Source organism: Paroedura picta, chromosome 2 (assembly GCF_049243985.1).
Source record: "Paroedura picta isolate Pp20150507F chromosome 2, Ppicta_v3.0, whole genome shotgun sequence".
In the NCBI taxonomy this organism is placed as follows: Eukaryota; Metazoa; Chordata; class Lepidosauria; order Squamata; family Gekkonidae; genus Paroedura; species Paroedura picta.
Window position 1 is genome coordinate 138,574,745 of NC_135370.1, and position 18,773 is coordinate 138,593,517.

The 18,773-nt window shown below is 41.3% G+C and overlaps 1 protein-coding gene across 2 annotated transcripts in view; it reads left to right on the forward strand.

Annotated features, from left to right (window-relative positions):
• The window catches only part of DPH6 (diphthamine biosynthesis 6), a 295,479-nt gene that overhangs the window by 195,119 nt on the left and 81,587 nt on the right, over positions 1-18,773 (forward strand). The window contains exon 13 of one of the 2 annotated variants that reach the window (XM_077322983.1): positions 14,099-14,341. The exons of the other annotated variant lie outside the window; for it this stretch is intronic. Coding sequence (XP_077179098.1) covers positions 14,099-14,341 — 243 coding nt within the window. The remainder of the gene's footprint in view (positions 1-14,098; positions 14,342-18,773) is intronic. 2 annotated transcript variants of the gene reach the window in all.

Genomic DNA, 18,773 nt, shown 5'->3' on the forward strand with positions numbered 1-18,773 from the left:
TTAGTGCATCTTTTACCTACAGGGCTAGTAACATGTTACATGAAGAAATATATAGCAGAACTCTTTCTTTTTAAAAATAAACCAATTTGGGAAGGGGTCATTTAGAATAGAGAAACAGGTAAATGATGGTTCTTAGCCTTTCTTTTCCAATCAGCTGCTTCTCTGCTAGGGTTTCTAACCTCCAGATTGCACCCTGAGAACTCCTGCTGCTATAATTGCTCCCCAGGTGACAAAGGTCAGTTCCTCTTGTTTAGCACGTGTGTGCGCGCACACACACACACAGTTTCACCAGCAAGAGATGCTTCCCTGCGCTGCCACAGCTTTGACGGCGAGGCCTTGGAGGGAAGCATCTTCTGCTGGTGAGCGGGGGAGGGGGGTGGAAGGTGGGGTGTATATGCATGCGAGGGAGGAGGAGGTGGCAACAACTTGGGCAGCAGCACCCCCGCTTCAGAATTGCTTGGGTGAAAGAGGGCTGGAGTCCAAGGCTTTAACAAAATTCCCAAACTGATATTGACATACATAACTCCCTACATGTGGAAACTTGTGCAGCAGGGATTGGCTGGACCTTTTTCTTTGGTAAGCTAATTTTATTACATACAGGCACAGAGAGGTTTTTCTGCCATTTTCTGAGTGGCAGGTGGGCAGATCAGCAGGGGTGAGGAGCAGAAGGAACGGGGGTGTGACACAAGAGGAGGAGGGAAGGAGGCACTTGGGAAATGGAGAAGATGTGACGGCAGGTGCAAGGATGGGACAAAGCTGCTCAGACTATAGTGTGTTTCCTTCGCCATACAGCCTTTTTGCTGTTTGCTCACTGATTGCTCACCAGTGGCTCATGCTTTTTAGGGTGGTAAATCCACTTTCCTGGTTTTACCACATCACAATTTAAAAATGGTGAAATTGTGAGCTGGCTACTGGGCACCCTCAGGATGTCGGCGACATCATTTTAAGGAGCTTGAATATGCTGCCAAAATTCAGAGGTTGTCCAGCTACATTTTGCACACGCGGAAATGCCCAGTGTATTTTTTTTTCCTTATTCATATCTTGTTCACTGAAAACTTATAGATGTTTTTAAATGTTCCAACCTGTATCCCTTACAGGGGGGGGATTGTTATTCTTGCATTGTTATTTCAAACTCTTACATGTGTAGCAGTAGCAAGATATACTAAAAGATCTGTGGAAAAAAATCTCTTGGAGAGGTGAACAATAGGTGGGAAATGGGTTAAATTGGTTTCTCTCCCTCCCACCAACTGATTGATATCACACCTTCCCAATGCTGTTTTGGTAACAAAAACGGTAAATAGGCTATAGTTTGACATATTTCCCTGTAATTTATTATTAATATATTTTATTTTTGGATTTGTTTCCTGCTGGTATCAGCATGCTGGCTCACAGTGGGTTATATACTAAAACCCCCACAATGACAGTAAAATATAAAACCGATCTCCATTTACAAAAATTGAGTCCCATCAATTGCAGCAGGTACATCAAATTCCATTCCCTCCCTACCCGAAGTCCTGGTGACACATAGCTTATGGACTGCTGTTGGCAGTAATCTGCTGTATAAATTCATGGCACCAGCCATGGGGAGAGAGGGAAGGGGCCCAGCATTTCCCAGCCCTAGCCTTGACCAGAAGCCTGACAGAAGAGCTCTATTTTGCAGGCCCTGCAGAGCTCATTCCACCAGGCAGGGGCCAAGACTGAAAAGGCCCTGGCCCTAGTCAAGGCCTGATTCACCTACTGGGCCAAGGATCCACCAGCGTATTCATGCCCACAGAGCATAAAGCTTTGTAGGGGGCTTGGGAGATAGATGGTCCCTCAGATACATTGGGCCCAGACCGCAGATGGCCTTAAAGGTACGTACCAATATCTTAAACTTGATCTGGAATGCCGCCAGCAACCAATATAGCTGTTTCAGCACTGGCTGAATATGGCCCCTCCAAGATGTTCCAATGAGGACCCTAGCAGCTGCATTTTGTACCAGCTGTAACTTCCAGATCAAGCTCAAGGGTAGGCCCATGTAGAGTGAGTTACAGAAGTCTAGCCTGGAGGTAACAGTCTCATGGATCAGTAGCCAGATATTCTGCAGGCAGATAGAGAACTAGTAGCCACGCTTGGTGAAGATGGAAGAATGCCAGCTGGGCTATTCTATTGACCTATGCCTCCAAAGAAAAGGAAGCATTGAAGATCACTCCCAGATTCCTGGCCGAGGGTGAGATCTTTAATTGTACCCCATCCAGGCAGGGAAGACACGCTTCCTGATCTGACCCTTTCCAAGCCAGCCACAGGACCTCCATCTTGGGAGAGTTGAATTTCAGGCAGCTCTGCTTGCACCAGACCTTCACTGCTTCCAAACATCTGGCAAATGTTTCCAGCAAAGATCAGCTGGGCCAGAGGGCGGACAAAGATGTTGAATAGTGTAGGGGAGAGAATCGCACCCTGCAGAATATCACAAGGGAGCTGATGAGGGCACAGAAAATTCTCTCCCATGGCCTTCCTCTGCGTCCAGTTACTAAAGAAGGAGATCAGCCACTTCAAGTCTGTCCCATGGATCCCTGCACCGGCAAGGCGGCAAGCTCATGGTTGAACAAATTTAGAGTCTAGTGGCACCTTTAAGACCAACAAAGTTTTATTCAGGGTATGAGCTATCTGAGGAACTGTGCATGCACATGAAACCTCATACCTTGAATAAAACTTTGATAGTCGTAAAGCTGCCAGTGGACTCTAATTTGTTCTGCTGCTTCAGACCAACACGACTACCCACTTGAATCTAGCTCATGGTCAGTCATGTCAAACGCAGCCAACAGATCTAAAAGCATGAGCAGTAATGTGAGTTAGTAATAGGATCCAATTTCATTTTGCAAATAAATGGTCATTATGCTATATTTTTCAACACTGGGATCCTCATTTTGATTTATAGTTTTAGTTTTTGGTCAGTAATGTTGAATATTCAGAGTATTTATATTTCCCTCACATTCTGCTTGTTGATTTTAAATTTATTGATCTTCTTTTGATTTGGGCTTATGTCCAGTTCGTGGTGATGGTTTTCAGTGTCAGGTGTGTATTGAAACCCAAATAACATTGGTTGAAGAAAGGCTTTGGCTTTGGTCCCTCTAGCAGATGACAATTTTTCCAGGATGCAAAGTAAACTTTAGTTAATTATCTATAATGAAAAAAAGTGATTGTCCAATATTTCATGAAACCGCTATTCATTTATAAAGGGTAAACGTATCCCCTGTGCAAGCACCAGGTCATGTCTGACCCTTGGGGTGACGCCCTCTAGCGTTTTCATGGCAGACTCAATACGGGGTGGTTTGCCAGTGCCTTCCCCAGTCATTACCGTTTACCCCCCAGCAGCAAGCTGAGTACTCATTTTACCGACCTCAGAAGGATGGAAGGCTGAGTCAACCTTGAGCCGGCTGCTGGGATTGAACTCCCAGCCTCATGGGCAGAGCTTTCAGACTGCATCTCTGCTGCCTTACCACTCTGCGCCACAAGAGGCTCTATGTTCATTTATAGTCACAGCATTATTTGGGGGTTTATTACAATGATTAAGGACACAGTAAACTACTAGTTAAATTGTGAACAATTGTTTTCAGAACAGATTTCAGAATTGTGGCAATTTACAAAAGGAAAGTTAGTCGAAATTCACCAGTACAAAAGTCAAAGGGAGTAGATCACCATCTACTTAATATGGTTCTAAGCATGCAGTCTGAATCAGATTATATTCTGGATAAATAAAAACAAGCATGGGACCCACATGCTTGGGGGGAGAAGAAATCCCATTCCCTTATTGGTCTCTCTCCATGTCCTCATTATTGCCTTTGTCTCACTCAGACCTCTTCCTTGCCACAGCAGCATCTTCTTCTCCCCTCTGATATTATCACTTCTTTCTGCCACAACTAGTGCTTCTCTCTGCAGTTAACTTCTGTAGTGTTTATTGAGGTTGCTAGGCCAGAACAGACCATCCACCAGTATCATTTTCCTGTTAGTTACTACCGTATTTGCCGGCGTATAAGACGGCTTTTTCCCTCTCAAAAACATGCCTCCAATTGGGGGGGTCGTCTTATACGCCGGGTGCACTTCAGTCTGGATGCGGCGGCGGGCGGCGGGCGGCGGGCGGCGGGCGGCGGGCGGCTCCCCCCCACACACTGAGCTCACGGCGGTGGCGGGCGGCGGCAGCTCTCCCCCACTGGGCTCACAGCGGCGGCGAGCGGCTCCCCCCCACTGGGCTCACAGCGGCGGCGGCGAGCGGCTCCCCCCCACTGGGCTCACAGTGGCGGCGAGCGGCGGCGAGCGGCGAGCGGCGGCGAGCAGCTCCCCCCACTGGGCTCATGGCAGGCTGCGGGCGGCGGGCAGCGCCAGCTCCAGCTCCCCCTCACTGGGCTCACGGCGGCGGCAAACTCCACATTTTGAGTGAAAATGTTGGGGGGTCGTCTTATACGCCCAGTCGCCTTATACGCCGGCAAATACGGTATATCAATACAGTAGTTCTAAACAAAAGTCTTCCTCGCCTTTTTTGGTGCTGTCCGGTTCTCTCTGTTCAAAGAAAAATCCCCCCATTTCTAACCACCTCCCAAATGTCAGAATCTGTATTTACTTCTGTATTCCCAATTCTGAACATAGCTCCACCATGCAGATCAAAGTGCCTTCAAGTTAGCTATGGGAACTGTGTGGCAGGGGAAGCTCCAATGAACCCCAACACCATATGATATCACCTGTTCTACTCCCAGGTCCACAAAGTAGGTTCTGCTGAGATAAATTGCATAAATGGCAGAATCATGCAACGTGATGTATGGGACCCTGTTTTAGCTGAAACTGGGAATAAATTTGTGCAAACGTGTTTTTGAGTTGCACTGAAGACTAAAATGATAAAAAGGAATATAAATATTTTAAATATATAACCTGTGCCTATACCTGGACAAAACAATATTGCGAAAGGAAGTGACTTGTCCTTAAACTCTTGACTTGTCCTTAAACTCTATAGTACAAACTTTCTGAAAACTCTGTTTGCCCTGGAAAGTTCAATAAAGGATTCTTCATTACCAAATGCAATTTCACTATCATTACCTAAATAAGAGGAACGTAGGAAGAAGGAATTACCATATATTAAATTAAAGGCTCACCACCTTAAAGCCATAATCCCTTTAGAAAAGATAATTTCGATCTAACTTAATCAGTGAGAGGTCTTTATTGCCTGAAGAATTAATTGATTTAAACCACTATAAGGTCAGAGGTATATGTGGCTGACCGGAGGCGGCCAATTAACACATTGTCAGTTGTACTTATTTACCTTGACTGAACGGAATGGTAGGTTATTTGAATGGGTTGGGGGGAAGCAGGTATCTCTGAATCTTTTGTGAACTTTAACCTTCTAAAGGGCATCCAGTCACTCAGACATCAGATATCACAGAGCATTCCCAACAAAGATTCCATTTATTGCATTTTGACTCTTATTTTTAGAGACCAGTGAACTAACAGTTCACTTCTAGTCAAGGTGTTGGCTCTTTGGAAATACTTGTTAATTTTTTAAAATGTTGCTGCTGGTAGGCCCTGTTAATCATTTAAGACTTTTAGAGGATACTTATTTTGTACATCTAGTATATTTTCTCCCATTAAATCCAGCAGATATTATTTGCGCTGAGGTAGCCTTGGGTCTTTTCAGTATGTCAGGGCATGATATTAGTTGCCAAATCTATAGAAACTGCACTCTCATTTAACCAGCTGACCTCATATAAGTAATAAATTTTGTCAGTTGTTATAGTGCTGCTGTAAAGCCACAAGCTTTATTAACTGGAGTGTTTATATGATCAAGTGCATAGCTATTACAAAATAAATTGTTATGAAGGATGAGGCAGGGGAAGGCGCTTATACATGATCAAGGATGCTCATGCGCCATTAGTGGTAAGCGTTCACCCAGCTAACAGGGTTTCATTAACAGTATGCTCAGTTATGACTCCATATATCTATGAACACTTGCTGTTAAGTGAGGGGCCATGGTGCAGTAGTAGATCACATACTTTGCATGCAGGAAGCCCCAATTCACTTCCTTGCCATCTGCCTGAAGCAACAGAGAGATGTTAACTGGTCAGAATGGATGATACTCAGATAACTGTCTAATGATCTGGCCTTGCATACAGCAGTTTTGTATGTTGTGTATATGGGTTTGGCCCACCTCAGAGTTGAAATTTCCAATGTTATAATTGTATCATATATGTCCTCCAGTGATCACATTATTGCTTATACCATCACAACAATCCAGTAAGGTAGATTCAACTCAATAATGAGCCAAAGTCCCCTAGGAAGCTTTATGGTAGAATTGGTATATGATCCAGGCTCACTCAAACCCAAGGTATATGATCCAGGCTCACTCAAACACTCCAACCATTCCACCACTACTCTATCACTACCTAACATAACAGGCCTTAATGGCATATAGAATAACATTTCTGCTACTGTGTATATTTGTTTATTATCATGTATGTATTACATACAATAATTTTATCAGCAACATTGATTTTACATGAATATAGATTAATGCACTACAAATCATTCTTCTGTCAGGAAGTTTCCAGGATAGTCAGTCTTATATCTTAGAGCCAGCTTGGTGTACTGGTTAGGAGCACAGACTTCTACTCTGGCAAGTCAGGTTTGATTCCACGCTCCCCCACATGCAGCCAGCTGGGTGACCTTGGGCTTACCATGGCACTGATAAAGCTGTTCTGACTGAGCAGTGATATCAGGGCTCTCTCAGCCTCACCCACCTCACAGGGTGTCTGTTGTGGGGAGAGGAAAGGGAACTGTAAGCCACTTTGAGCCTCCTTTGGGTAGAGAAAAGCAGCATATAAGAACCAACTCTTCTTCTATGTTTAACGTGAATCGGTTTACAGCCATATTGTGATCATATAAAAAACACAGACTTTGGTTTCTTGTACAGATTTGAGTTTTCATGGCTAGATATACCACCGCTGGTGTTTTTCCCAGAACTGCTGCAATAGACATCCTCTGATGATGTGCACTTTGCTTCTATTTGACCCAGCTAAATAATTTTAAAAAACAACATTGCAATAGTGAATCCTGATGAGCAAGTGGAAAAAATGTGCCCTGCAAAAAAAGAGAAAGAAAAAGCTTATGACATAATGCAGGACAGGACTTTGTTCACATTTTGAAAGCAAGCCAAAAAGAGCCCTTGGTAAACAATCTAATATTCTCAGAGGGATCTGTTTCATGATCCATTCTATTAGATGTGTTCCACTAACAGCAGAGTCTTCCCTTGGCAGAACATGACTTTTCAACCAACACAAGGTTCCTTGTACTAGAGTATGTCTGTCCCATCATAGAATCCAATCAAGTGAGCTTTGCTGAGGATGCAAAATTAATTGATTTAAAAATGGCATTTCCAGCTCACTAAGTTGCAAATTTGAAATTTGTGAAGAAATTATTATACAAACATTTGAAAATGAAGCTCTTCAAAATGAATGCAAGACAGCATATGATTAGTATGTAAAAATGTTTTATTATCAAAGCTGTTCAAAATTAGTAATGACCCATCTTCACTGTGTTCCAACAGCCAAACCATTACACTTGAAACATTACCTTTACATTACCTTTACTGACCGTAAATTAGTCTCCATCCTTCATATATATGCATATGATTTCTTGGAAAGATATTTCTATAAGCTGTGCAAATTAAAACACTAGAAGTGCAATGCAATCAATTCTATTAAAGGAATTGTGGATTGGTTTAATATTTTTATTGTTTTAGCTTAACCAAATGTTTCTATTACAATGTTTCTCCAAAATACACATTTTAAAGGCCAAAATTCCAGCAGTTCCAACTGGGCAGGTTTTCAAAATAACATTCCTATCTCACAAAGGTAAAGGTAAAGGTATCCCCTGTGCAAGCACCGAGTCATGTCTGACCCTTGGGGTGACGCCCTCTAGCGTTTTCATGGCAGACTCAATACGGGGTGGTTTGCCAGTGCCTTCCCCAGTCATTACCGTTTACCCCCCAGCAAGCTGGGTACTCATTTTACCGACCGTGGAAGGATGGAAGGCCGAGTTGACCTTGAGCCGGCTGCTGGGATTGAACACCCAGCCTCATGGGCAAAGCTTTCAGACAGCTGCCCTATCTCACATATATTGAAGCTAATTTGTGGCAAATGTACAATTTAAGCTAACTTTCTCAATAATTTACGCAGATAAGTTTTGTTCCACTTTCAATTGTATGTATTATCCTGTCCAATGCATTGTTTTTAATTGTGTCATCTGATTCTCAGTGATAAAGGCAGATTATAAATTAAATGAACAAAATATTTATTTGAAAGCCACTGTCCTTTTGGAAGAATAAATGTCTACATTGTGAAGCAAAGTCAGGTTGAAGTTGGCCTTGATACCTGTTTTGATCATCGTGACAACACCAAGTGTAATAGTTCTATTCCAAATAGCACATTTCCTTGCCTTTATAGCTCACTTTAGGTAGAGCATTTATACACAGATAAGCCATTTAAAAAAAGGGAGTCTTACATTTTTATGTGCCCTTTTAGGTAAATATAGCATAGCACCTTCCTGATCATAGTGGATGAGATGTGGGAGATCATGTTCTGTCATGTTTATTTTTAAAAATGAAGCATCTATTGGAGGCATAAGGTTGCCAATTTTGGCATTAGAAATGAATGGAGATTTGGAATCAGTATATATGGAAGGAGGGATTTTATCTGGAATCTGTAGTTACCATAGAGTATGCCCTTTGAAAATGTCATTTTTTTCCCAGGGAAACTGAAGTACATAGTCTGGAGATTAGCTATAATTCTGGAAGAACTCCAGGTCTTGGAGGCTAGCCAACTCTAAGGGGGTTCCAGATAGCTCAGACCGACAACATCAGGAGAGAAGTTTTTGACTTTTCTGGTTCCAATTTTCTGATTTAAATCCTCCCTCACCTTCCCTCCACTATACGGAAAAGGGTTAAAGAACCCCACCCAGATAACATAATCCCCCCTCTCCCCCAACTTGGTATCTTTAAATAAAATCCTAATCACATCTGTTTTAAGATGCAAGCTCTTATTTTAGATAACAAGGCCATTGTTTCAGTGTTGTAGCTGAGAGATTTTCCACTTTTCTTCAAACACTCAGATTTGTTTTGCACTTTCTTTTTAACTACAGGGGTTAATTTTATTAGAAGTAACCAGAAGACTTTTAAGATGGTGTTATCTTGGTACATATTTCAAAACACTGACAGATATTTTATCAGTAATTAGTATTCATATTATGTCTCAAACAATCTGTTCAAATTCCAGGGAAATGAACTGGTTGAACAGCTCTCCTTTCTCTCATAATTAATGGGGAGGGCAGAGTGACATGCAAAACTGGGGGCAAACAGGAGGCTGTTCTTTACTGGAATAATGTAAATGACCTACACTAGGGCTTCACCTTGTCTGCTGAGTTAACTTTGGAACAAACCCTTCTTAAGAAAGAAAAATAACTTCTATGAATAATTTCTTTCTGGATTTGTTGCTCATCTTGTCAATATGCCACTTGATAGCTGGCTGGACTCCCTTGTTCAGTGGCACATTTTTAAATAGCAAACATCTCCCACCCCCCCCCCACCCCCCGACCATGTATTCTTTTTCACAAAAATATTAATTTTATTTCCTTTTTTCTTCTAATTGTTGTGAGTTATATATAGCACAACAAAATGGAATTTTAGACATTTTAAACAATTTAAAAATACTAAACATGGCTGTCATGTATTATATTTCCTCTTTGCCACCTCCCCCTCTTCAGCTGCTAATCATAGAATTTGATTGCCAGATTATTTAAGATGCTCTTCCAATAGTTACATGTGTGAGTCTTCTCTGAGATGCAGTCAGTTTATAAGGACAGATTTGGAGTTACATATGGGTTTGTCACATGGTTTGATTACCACAAAGGGTTCTGCAAATAATTTCTTTCCATTGCACCATTTTATAGTATTAAAGGAATCATTTTGGGCTAGGACTAGACATGATAGAAGTTGTATGGCTTCTCCTGAATTATAAAGGGTCACGTTTCTCTTTCCTTTTACTACCCAGCAACACAAAAGTGTGGTGTGGCATCACCATATTATCCATTTCTTGATCTATTTCTACTTCAGTGGTTGCCTGGCAGAGCTGACAACTTATTGGAAGAAATGGTGGGGGTTAGGACAGGCTCACAAGTTGTAACTCAGTGCAAGAGCCTCTGCTTGGTATGCAGAAGGACTCAGGTTGAACCTTGGCATTTCCAATTTTAAAAGGACCAGATAGTAGGTGATGTGAAAAACCTGTCTGGGACCCTGGAGAACTGCTGCTAGTCTGAGTAGACAATAATGACCTAATTGGACCAAGGGTCTGAGTCAGTATCTAACAGCATCTAATAGTATCTAACAGCTCCATGTGTGTCCAAGCATGTGACATCACTTCTAGCATAAAACTTGAAATGACAATCGTATTGGGGCAGCACTCTGGGATTCATCTCTGGTTAAACCAGAGTTTGGGGCAGGTTCTGGTGTTACCCTGACACAATGGTATCTCTTCTCATTTTGTTCTGGAAGTGACAAGTGACAAGGTACTAGTTCTGGAATTGACAAGTGACACAGTGGTTGCATCCCCCTACCAGCCTTTGAAGCTCTGGTTCAGAACAACTGGCAAAGGTTGGGAGGTCTTTTGCTGTGCTGGGACACCTGATCCCTCACCCCCAGCTTGTTCATCAGCTACCACAAAAGGATTTGAGGAGATCCTCAGGTGGCCATGCCTCATCACACATTTTGCAGTACTAAATGTGACAAGTGTACCATCAAAGCTTTAATATAATAACAATAATTGAATAATGTTGTTTCCAGCTTGTATTGCTCATTCTTTTACATGACTTTGTCCTTTCTGCTCTGTTTGTACTATATATACTCGCATATAAGCCAAGGCACCCAATTTTACCACAAAATCTGGGCAAACATATTGACTCACTTATAAGCCGAGGGTGGGAAATGCTCAGTCATCACAGGCTCTCCCATCCAGCCTCCCCCCCCCCAACAAAAGGCAAGAGGATGAATAGCTGCTGGTTTTTGTATCCTGCTTTTCACCCACAGAAACCAAAATAATAGTTTGGAAGAAGTGATTAAGAAGAGGAAGGAAAAGAAAGAGTCCCTCAGTCAAATCATTGGTGTCTTACAAGCTTCCAGAGCAATGATTGGCTGGCTGGAGCAGGCTTTTATTCCAATTACCGTATATACCCACGTATAAGCCGAGGAGGGCTTTTTCAGTGTGAAAAAAGGTGATGAAAAACTAGGCTTATACACGAGTATATATCGTAATTAAAAAGGAGAAGTACTTGAAACGTTTGTGCCTGCACAGTCAGGTGTCTTGAGACTAGACAACCGAGGCTGTTATCTGCCATTGGGCTGTGCTCAGATTATTAGTGACATGGTTCTGATTGTTGAAATTAAGTTGAACTGTTTCTATATAGGACTGTAAGAGCCAAAATGCTTGTTACATTTTTTTAACAAGGTAGGTTTATATTCCCAGAACTGGTTCATCTTCCCCACACCCACAGAACAGCTTTAAGGAACTTCTGTTTACAGAGACACAGGCCCCAATTCGACTGAAGACCACAGCATGGTCCCTCTTTCATTTTCCTTCACACTGATTTCCCAAGCCAAAACAGTTCCAGGAGGGATGATTTGGACCACTGTGGAGCTCTACATGCAGTATTCCATGTACATGCCACTCCAAACAATGGCAAATAAATCCTTCCCAGGGACATTTTACTTTGGAAAAACTATGTGGTCAATAGGCAGAAGCTGCTTCTCCCCAAACATCACAGTTTCCAGCCTTTTTAAAAGCATTTCCTCACAGCTGCTGCGGGGCTATAGGGAATGTGTGTTGGGTCTGGGTAACTCGGGCCAGGGTTGCCAACCACTGGCTGGCACATAGCAGGAAATAGGGGGCACCAGCTTCATGCACAGGATGACATAATTTCCAGGGAAGCTTGAAGTGCCTAGAGCAATGCGATGTCACTTCTAGTTTTCCCAAATTGACCTTGCACCACAGATGATACTGGGATTCCCCCACCCTCCTTCCAGGTCAGGTTCCTGCCATAGTGAGAAACCTGAAAACCCTGACTCAGGCCCAGCTTGTCAAAAAAAAAGTAACATTTAGTTCAGCTCTTAAATTAAATAATTAAATCATCAATTTTTATCCATCCTGGATAAATGTGTCATGAATTTGATTGTTGTTGTTAGGTCCGACCCATCGCAACCCCATGGACAATGATCCTCCAGGCCTTCCTGTCCTCTACCATTCCCCGGAGTCCATTTAAGTTTGCACCTACTCCTTCAGTGACTCCATCCAGCCACCTCATTCTCTGTCGTCCCCTTCTTCTTTTGCCCTCAATCGCTCCCAGCTTTAGGCTCTTCTCCAGGGAGTCCTTCCTTCTCATGAGGTGGCCAAAGTATTTGAGTTTCATCTTCAGGATCTGGCCTTCTAAGGAGCAGTCAGGGCTGATCTCCTCTAGGATTGACCGGTTTGTTCGCCTTGCAATCCAAGGGACTCGCAAGCGTCTTCTCCAGCACTAGAGTTCAAAAGCCTCAATTCGTTGATGCTCGGCCTTCCTTATGGTCCAACTTTCGCAGCCTTTGCAGCCATACATTGCAAATGAATTTGATACGAAGTCCATTTCTAGGGTTGTCTGTTATATGGCTCATTTTTGCTGTTGAGTACCTCTTTCAGGAGGGGGGTATCTCTAAATCAGCCCTATAACTAAGTCGCAGCCTTCGCAGCCATATATTGCAAATGAATTTGATACGAAGTCCATTTCTAGGGTTGTCTGTTATATGGCTCATTTTTGCTGTTGAGTATCTCTTTCAGGAAGGGGGTATCTCTAAATCAGCACTATAACTTCTGGGAGATTGATTGAGAATACTTTTCTAGAATCCTTGAAGATGTGCTTGTGAAGTATTAGCCCAGAGCTTATAGATGAAAGGTATTCTGTTACATATTTAGCTGGTTTGAGGTTGCTCCTTGGAGTTCATCTAGCATTTTTTTTCCTAATCAATAGTTTTAAGAACAGCTCCTATAGTGGAGTTCTCCCTTTTGACAATTTTGGGGTATAGACTTGGCTGTTCCCTATTTTCCCAGTCCTGGTTTATAGACCTCACATGGAAAAAGTACAGTTCATAGCTTGAACTCCTACTTTTTTAATGTCATCTACATATATAGTTCTTTTCTCCTTCACTTGAACTGGGTGAGGATAAGAGTGTGTGACTAGACCAAGGTTGCCTGGTCATCTCATGGCAGAGCATGGGGTTGACTTGGCTGTATACATGATCCCAATCTGACACGCCAAGCATTGCACCTAACAAACACTTCACTGGAAGCTGAAATTGTCCAGAATTTGGGGAAAAGAAAAGTATCAGGTAGTTTGTAGATCCTGACAGATCTAATATTTGCAGATGATAGTGCCATATTTGCCGATACAGATGCACAGGCTACTAACATCTTCTATGATATTGCCTGCATCACCCATCAGCATTACAAGACTTTCAGCCCTAAAAGCAGCCAGTGACTCTTCGATATATTTAGATGATCCCATTTGTGCCAAAAAAGAAAGAAAAGGGGACACTCTTTTAAGCCAGCATGATTGCATTAAATTGATGAGAGTTATTGTAGAATATAAATATAATTTACAAATCCCTTCCTCCATTCCCCCCCTTTCTTTTGTGCACTCTTAAATTGGCAGATTGTAAACAAATTTACTTGAAATGTGGCACAAAATCTTTTAGTGATACTTTGGAAATATTGTGACATTGTGAAAGGTTAAATTTACATATTTCTAGGCATACCTGTTCAGTTCTCTGTTGATTTGCTTCGAGGTGATTATGCTCATATGGACAGATATGTATTAACTTTTAGGTTCAAGCTTATTAAACTGAGGTACTTTTTATGTTGCCACTAAATCCTTGTCAGACTTCTCCACTGGTATAGTTGCCCTTCCCCAAGTTGGAGATAATTTTGTAACAGCCTTTTACATCAACTGTAGAAGGACAATCTCAAAATCTTTCTAATGCCTTTCCCCTCTGTTCTTCCTTTAGGTTGGAGAAGTTCTTTACTGTGCTGGCCAAATTGCACTTGTACCTTGTACTATGCAGCTCATAAGTGCTGGCATAGAAGCGGAGGCATTGGTTTCCTTAAGCCACACGGAAAAAGTCCTTAAAGCCATGAGCCAGAATGCTGAACTCCACCATGTACTTATGGCAAATTGTTATGTAACTGACAAGAAGTACATTTCTGTCGCTCAAGCTACATGGCAGAAGAAATTAAGAGAATTTAAAAAGGTATATGTAATATCAATTTTCTTCTTTCTGCTTTGAAAATAACAGTTTATGAAATGTTTTTCCCCCTTGACTTGAAGGAGTATCAGAATATTCTCAATGCATTTCACTGGGGCACAGGTAAGACTGATATAATAAGGTTTGATTGAGCTGTTATATTCTGGCTCATAAATGGCTGTGAACAACTGTAAAAAGAAAATTGCTTAATAGAAAGTTATATTCATCACCAACTTTGTCTTAATTCCCCAAAGCACCAAGTTAGAGAAGCCTTTAAGAGCATCCAATTCCAACTGGAAATTTTTGAAAAATAGTTAGCATTTGAAATAACTGTGTTCCCATTCTTTTCTATACAAGGACAGGTTATTTTGTCATCCTGCTTTAGAAAGTCTACACTTTATTTTTTATTATTAGTTATTTATTTGTTCAGTTTTATAGAAATTATTTGAATATAAGTAGTTTATCTTTTTCTAAATAAACTTAATTTTGTTCTTTTGAAATATAAAGTAGCAAATACCCTCAAAGGCCTTTAATTATTACAATATGAATAATATCAAGGTAATTATTACTAATGACCTTGATATAGTTATTTATATGGATTTAAATGGAAACAAGCAGAGAGCCTACAAGGACTTGCAAGGGGCATCTCATTTTCTTCTGTATCCCCCTCAGTCACTGTTTCCTCTTTCCATTCCCTGGCAACGCCCATAGCCTATCCACTTTTCATATTTTCTTCTACCAACCAGCCAGCTTACTTTTATCTGCCCCCCCTTGTCTTCAGCTTCCTCTCCTTCCATTGGCCTAGCAACTCCTCCCTGAGAAGAGTTGAGCCTAGATGCCAGTTTGGACCAAGTGGTACATGTAGTGAGTCTCCAGTGATCATCACTGCATCTGTGCCCAGTGAGTCCTCCTCCATCAGAAGAGATGATAGACGGGGAATGAAATCCTTTCCATGGCTGTTTTGGCCTCCCTCTTCTGTTTCTGCTTTAAAGAAACTGATGTTGAAAGTCTCAGTAATATTGTCCTGGTTGCATCACAACGCTGAAAAATGGCAAATGAAAGCTCAGTTGGCATTCTTTACTTAATGCTACAGAGGTTGTTTCTATTATTTTGGGTATCTTAAATCCCCTGATATCACTGTTGTTGTTGTTTTAGATTACAGACTTTTCTACAAACCTTTTCATGAATCTATTAATCCACACAGGTGGACCCATGTAAGAAATAGATATGTGATCTATCTTGGTGCTACACATCTTTTGACACACAACAGTTGTAATTCAGTTTAGTAATAACAGTGGCAATAAGCCAGAAGTTAACACTGATAGAGTTTTATTGTCTAGCTGAAATCACAGGTAAATATGTTTCAAAATATTTTCCATTTTGGTCATAATGGAACCAGATATTTAAGTCCCAGAGCATGAGTCAAAGGCATATGACCAGCTAATACGTACCTGACTCTGGTTCTTGTCGCTGCAAGGACAGGAATTATTTTGGAAACCCTCTTTGAATCCCATGGAGGAAAGGTCATGTATAATAAGGATAGGGCAATAACTTGGACCATGGCTGGTACCAAGGAAATATGCAAAGTATTTCCAGGGCTAACTCAGTGTTCTAATCTATACTATGCTAGCTTCTAGAACATCTGTTTGATCATACTCTGGTTTATCTTTAGATTGCATAAATCTTTTGCCTTTTACATATGATCAGTACTAGAATGCAGTTCTTATTTTTAGGCTGAATAGGTTTGGAGATGTTTACGTACCTAGGCTTAAAAATAGAAAATAAATTAGTGACAGCCCGACTCTCACAAAGCTTGTGGAACACATACTTGCTCCAGGGCTCCCCCTCTCTCAGAAACACACCCAGAGACAAACTCCTTCTTCCCATCCCCCCCTGCTCTCACCCCCGTACCTCTAGTTTCCCTGGTCTTTCCCCCATCTAGTAACACACACAGACACAAACTCATTCTGTCCTGCCCTCGCCCCCATACCTCTCATTTCCTTGATCCCTTTCCTCCTCAGACACACACTCCCTCCCCTTCCCCTCTCCTTACCTCTTGTGGCAGGCTTTCTGGCGCGGCACTCCGAATATGCCCCAGTCTCTTCTGACATGCTCCCTGGGGCAGAACTAAAGACTGTACCCATTTCTGTCCCAGGGAGTGTGCCAGAAGATGTGTTCCACATCAAAAAAATCTGCAGGTAATTTTAGTAGGCATGGCAACTCTCTGAAAGCCAAATGTTCAGTTTTTCCATGTATATTTCCGTGGTGATATGCTATTTGGAAGGACAACAAAATCTCTTGCTGTGTCTCTAGGCATTGCTGAAAAATTGGGTCATTTTTAGTATGTACCAACTGTTTTGAGAGAAATCCTAGAAATGAATTCCTAATCAGGGAAGCAACAATCCATGTTGTGATAGTGTCTTTTTTGTAATCAAGGCCGTAAATTTTAATACATTAAATAATTTAATAAATTTATATTAACTAAACCACTTAAGTTGTAGAGGGCCAAATTTTATTCAGCAAGGTTACAAATGATTGATTATTTTTATTTTGCTTGGCAATTTCTCAGTTTCTCCTGCAATTGCCAATTATGTTTCAGTATATCTTTTACTATCACTTAAGTGTTCCAGATATTCTTTGCTTTCTTCTCTCTCCTATTGTGATGTGTGTTGCTTGATAGGATTAAAAACAGGATGATAGGATTAAAAACTTGGGCAGATCAATAACTGGAAAGAAAGGGGAAAGGTAAAGTTCCTGTATGTCTTGGTGCCATAATGGATTCTGTAATTGCTGTTGTTAGTTAAAAGTAGAGGACTCATAAGTGAAGGGTTAAAAATCTTCACTAGGTAGAGAGAGCCAGAGTGGCAGGCTGCTCTGAACACTCTGACCAGCAACAGCTGAGAGGGAGCTAATATACTAGCTGTGTACTGGAGAAACACTCATTCTGAGCCTGATTCAGTTTTGGATACTGGTTCAGAGAGTAGTCTGAACCATTCACTTTCCTAGCTGACCATTTGTTTTGAGGAGAAACTTCAGTTACAGAACTGAATTTTTACTTACATCTAATCCATACAGTGTGTGAACAACTAGGGTATATATTTGGTGGTGGGAATTTTGGAAGTATGTTGGAAAAAATCTGATTTTTAAAATTACTTTTTGTAAAAGGTTTGGGAGTACTAATCCCTAATTAGACTTCTGTCAACTAATATACATTTTTTTACCTATGATCTGTTACTTCCTGTGGTAGTCACATTGAAAACTTAATGGTAACCTTATTGTCAGCAGTCACACAGAACTCCAAACCAAGAACTGGGAAGAAGACTTCACACTTGCGATAAGGAGTGAGTACAGGATCCCACAGCTCATAGGGAGTTCACATTCCCATACAAGATCCTATAGCTCATATTAACAACTGAATAGCATGCAGAAATTCTGCCAGTGTAGCATTTCTTAGTGTGGTGACACAATGGGGAAAGATATCTCTGTTGAACTGATCCATTTTGTGTAGCTGTTAGGTACAGAGCCTCAGTCAGTAAAAATGGTGACAGCCCTAATTCTCTCCCAGACTTACTGGAACACTTTAAAACCATTCTGTACTTATTAAAAAGCCTTATTAAAAAGTCATGTGTCTTTAAATGAAAATATGTTCCACTTTTTCACAAAACACCTACAATTTTCTGTAGCTTATTGTCTAGATATCTTGTATGTTTTATTCCCTCCTTCTTAAGTTTGTAATGACAGTGTCATCCAGCATGATGATTTTACGAGCAGCTTTTCTTTTTTTTTTTTTTTGCTAACTCATTCTTCGGAATAATCAATAAGAAGAAAATAAGCCATATGGGTTATAGTCCACTTCTTTTGGATGGGCCAGATGGCATTATTGATAGATGGAAGTATTCCAAATATTTATAGTGTAATGAAATAGCAGTGACTGGCTTCAAGAGTTCATTTTAATTCACTGAGGCATATTATTGAGTCTGGGTTGAATTGTGTCATTTACTAACAGCTCTCTAAGGACATTGCAGAGCTATGTCAATCAAAGGGCATCTCTGTGAGGAACTCCCAGCAGCATTCCCAGCATCACTATAGCTAGGGTGTTACTGTCATTTAGTTCAAACTCATCTCTGTTCACAGTAAAATGAAACCAGGGAAAATCACACCACAGTGACATCGTCTTGTAAAACTAGACTGTATATGTGACAAAAGAGATGGACATGGGCAATAGTGCTGCATCCTGCCTAAAGCACCCAAACCAATGTATATAATTCCCCAGCTTTTATGCATTTTATCTCTAGATGGGAACAAAAATGTGCTACAATACACTGACTGCCTCCAGCCACTCCCTAAGGCCTGCTTTGGGTTTGTGGAGGAAGAGACCATTGGCTTCCAGAGGTGGCCTGGGGAAGAGGACAGCTCCTTCCACATCTCATTCATGATT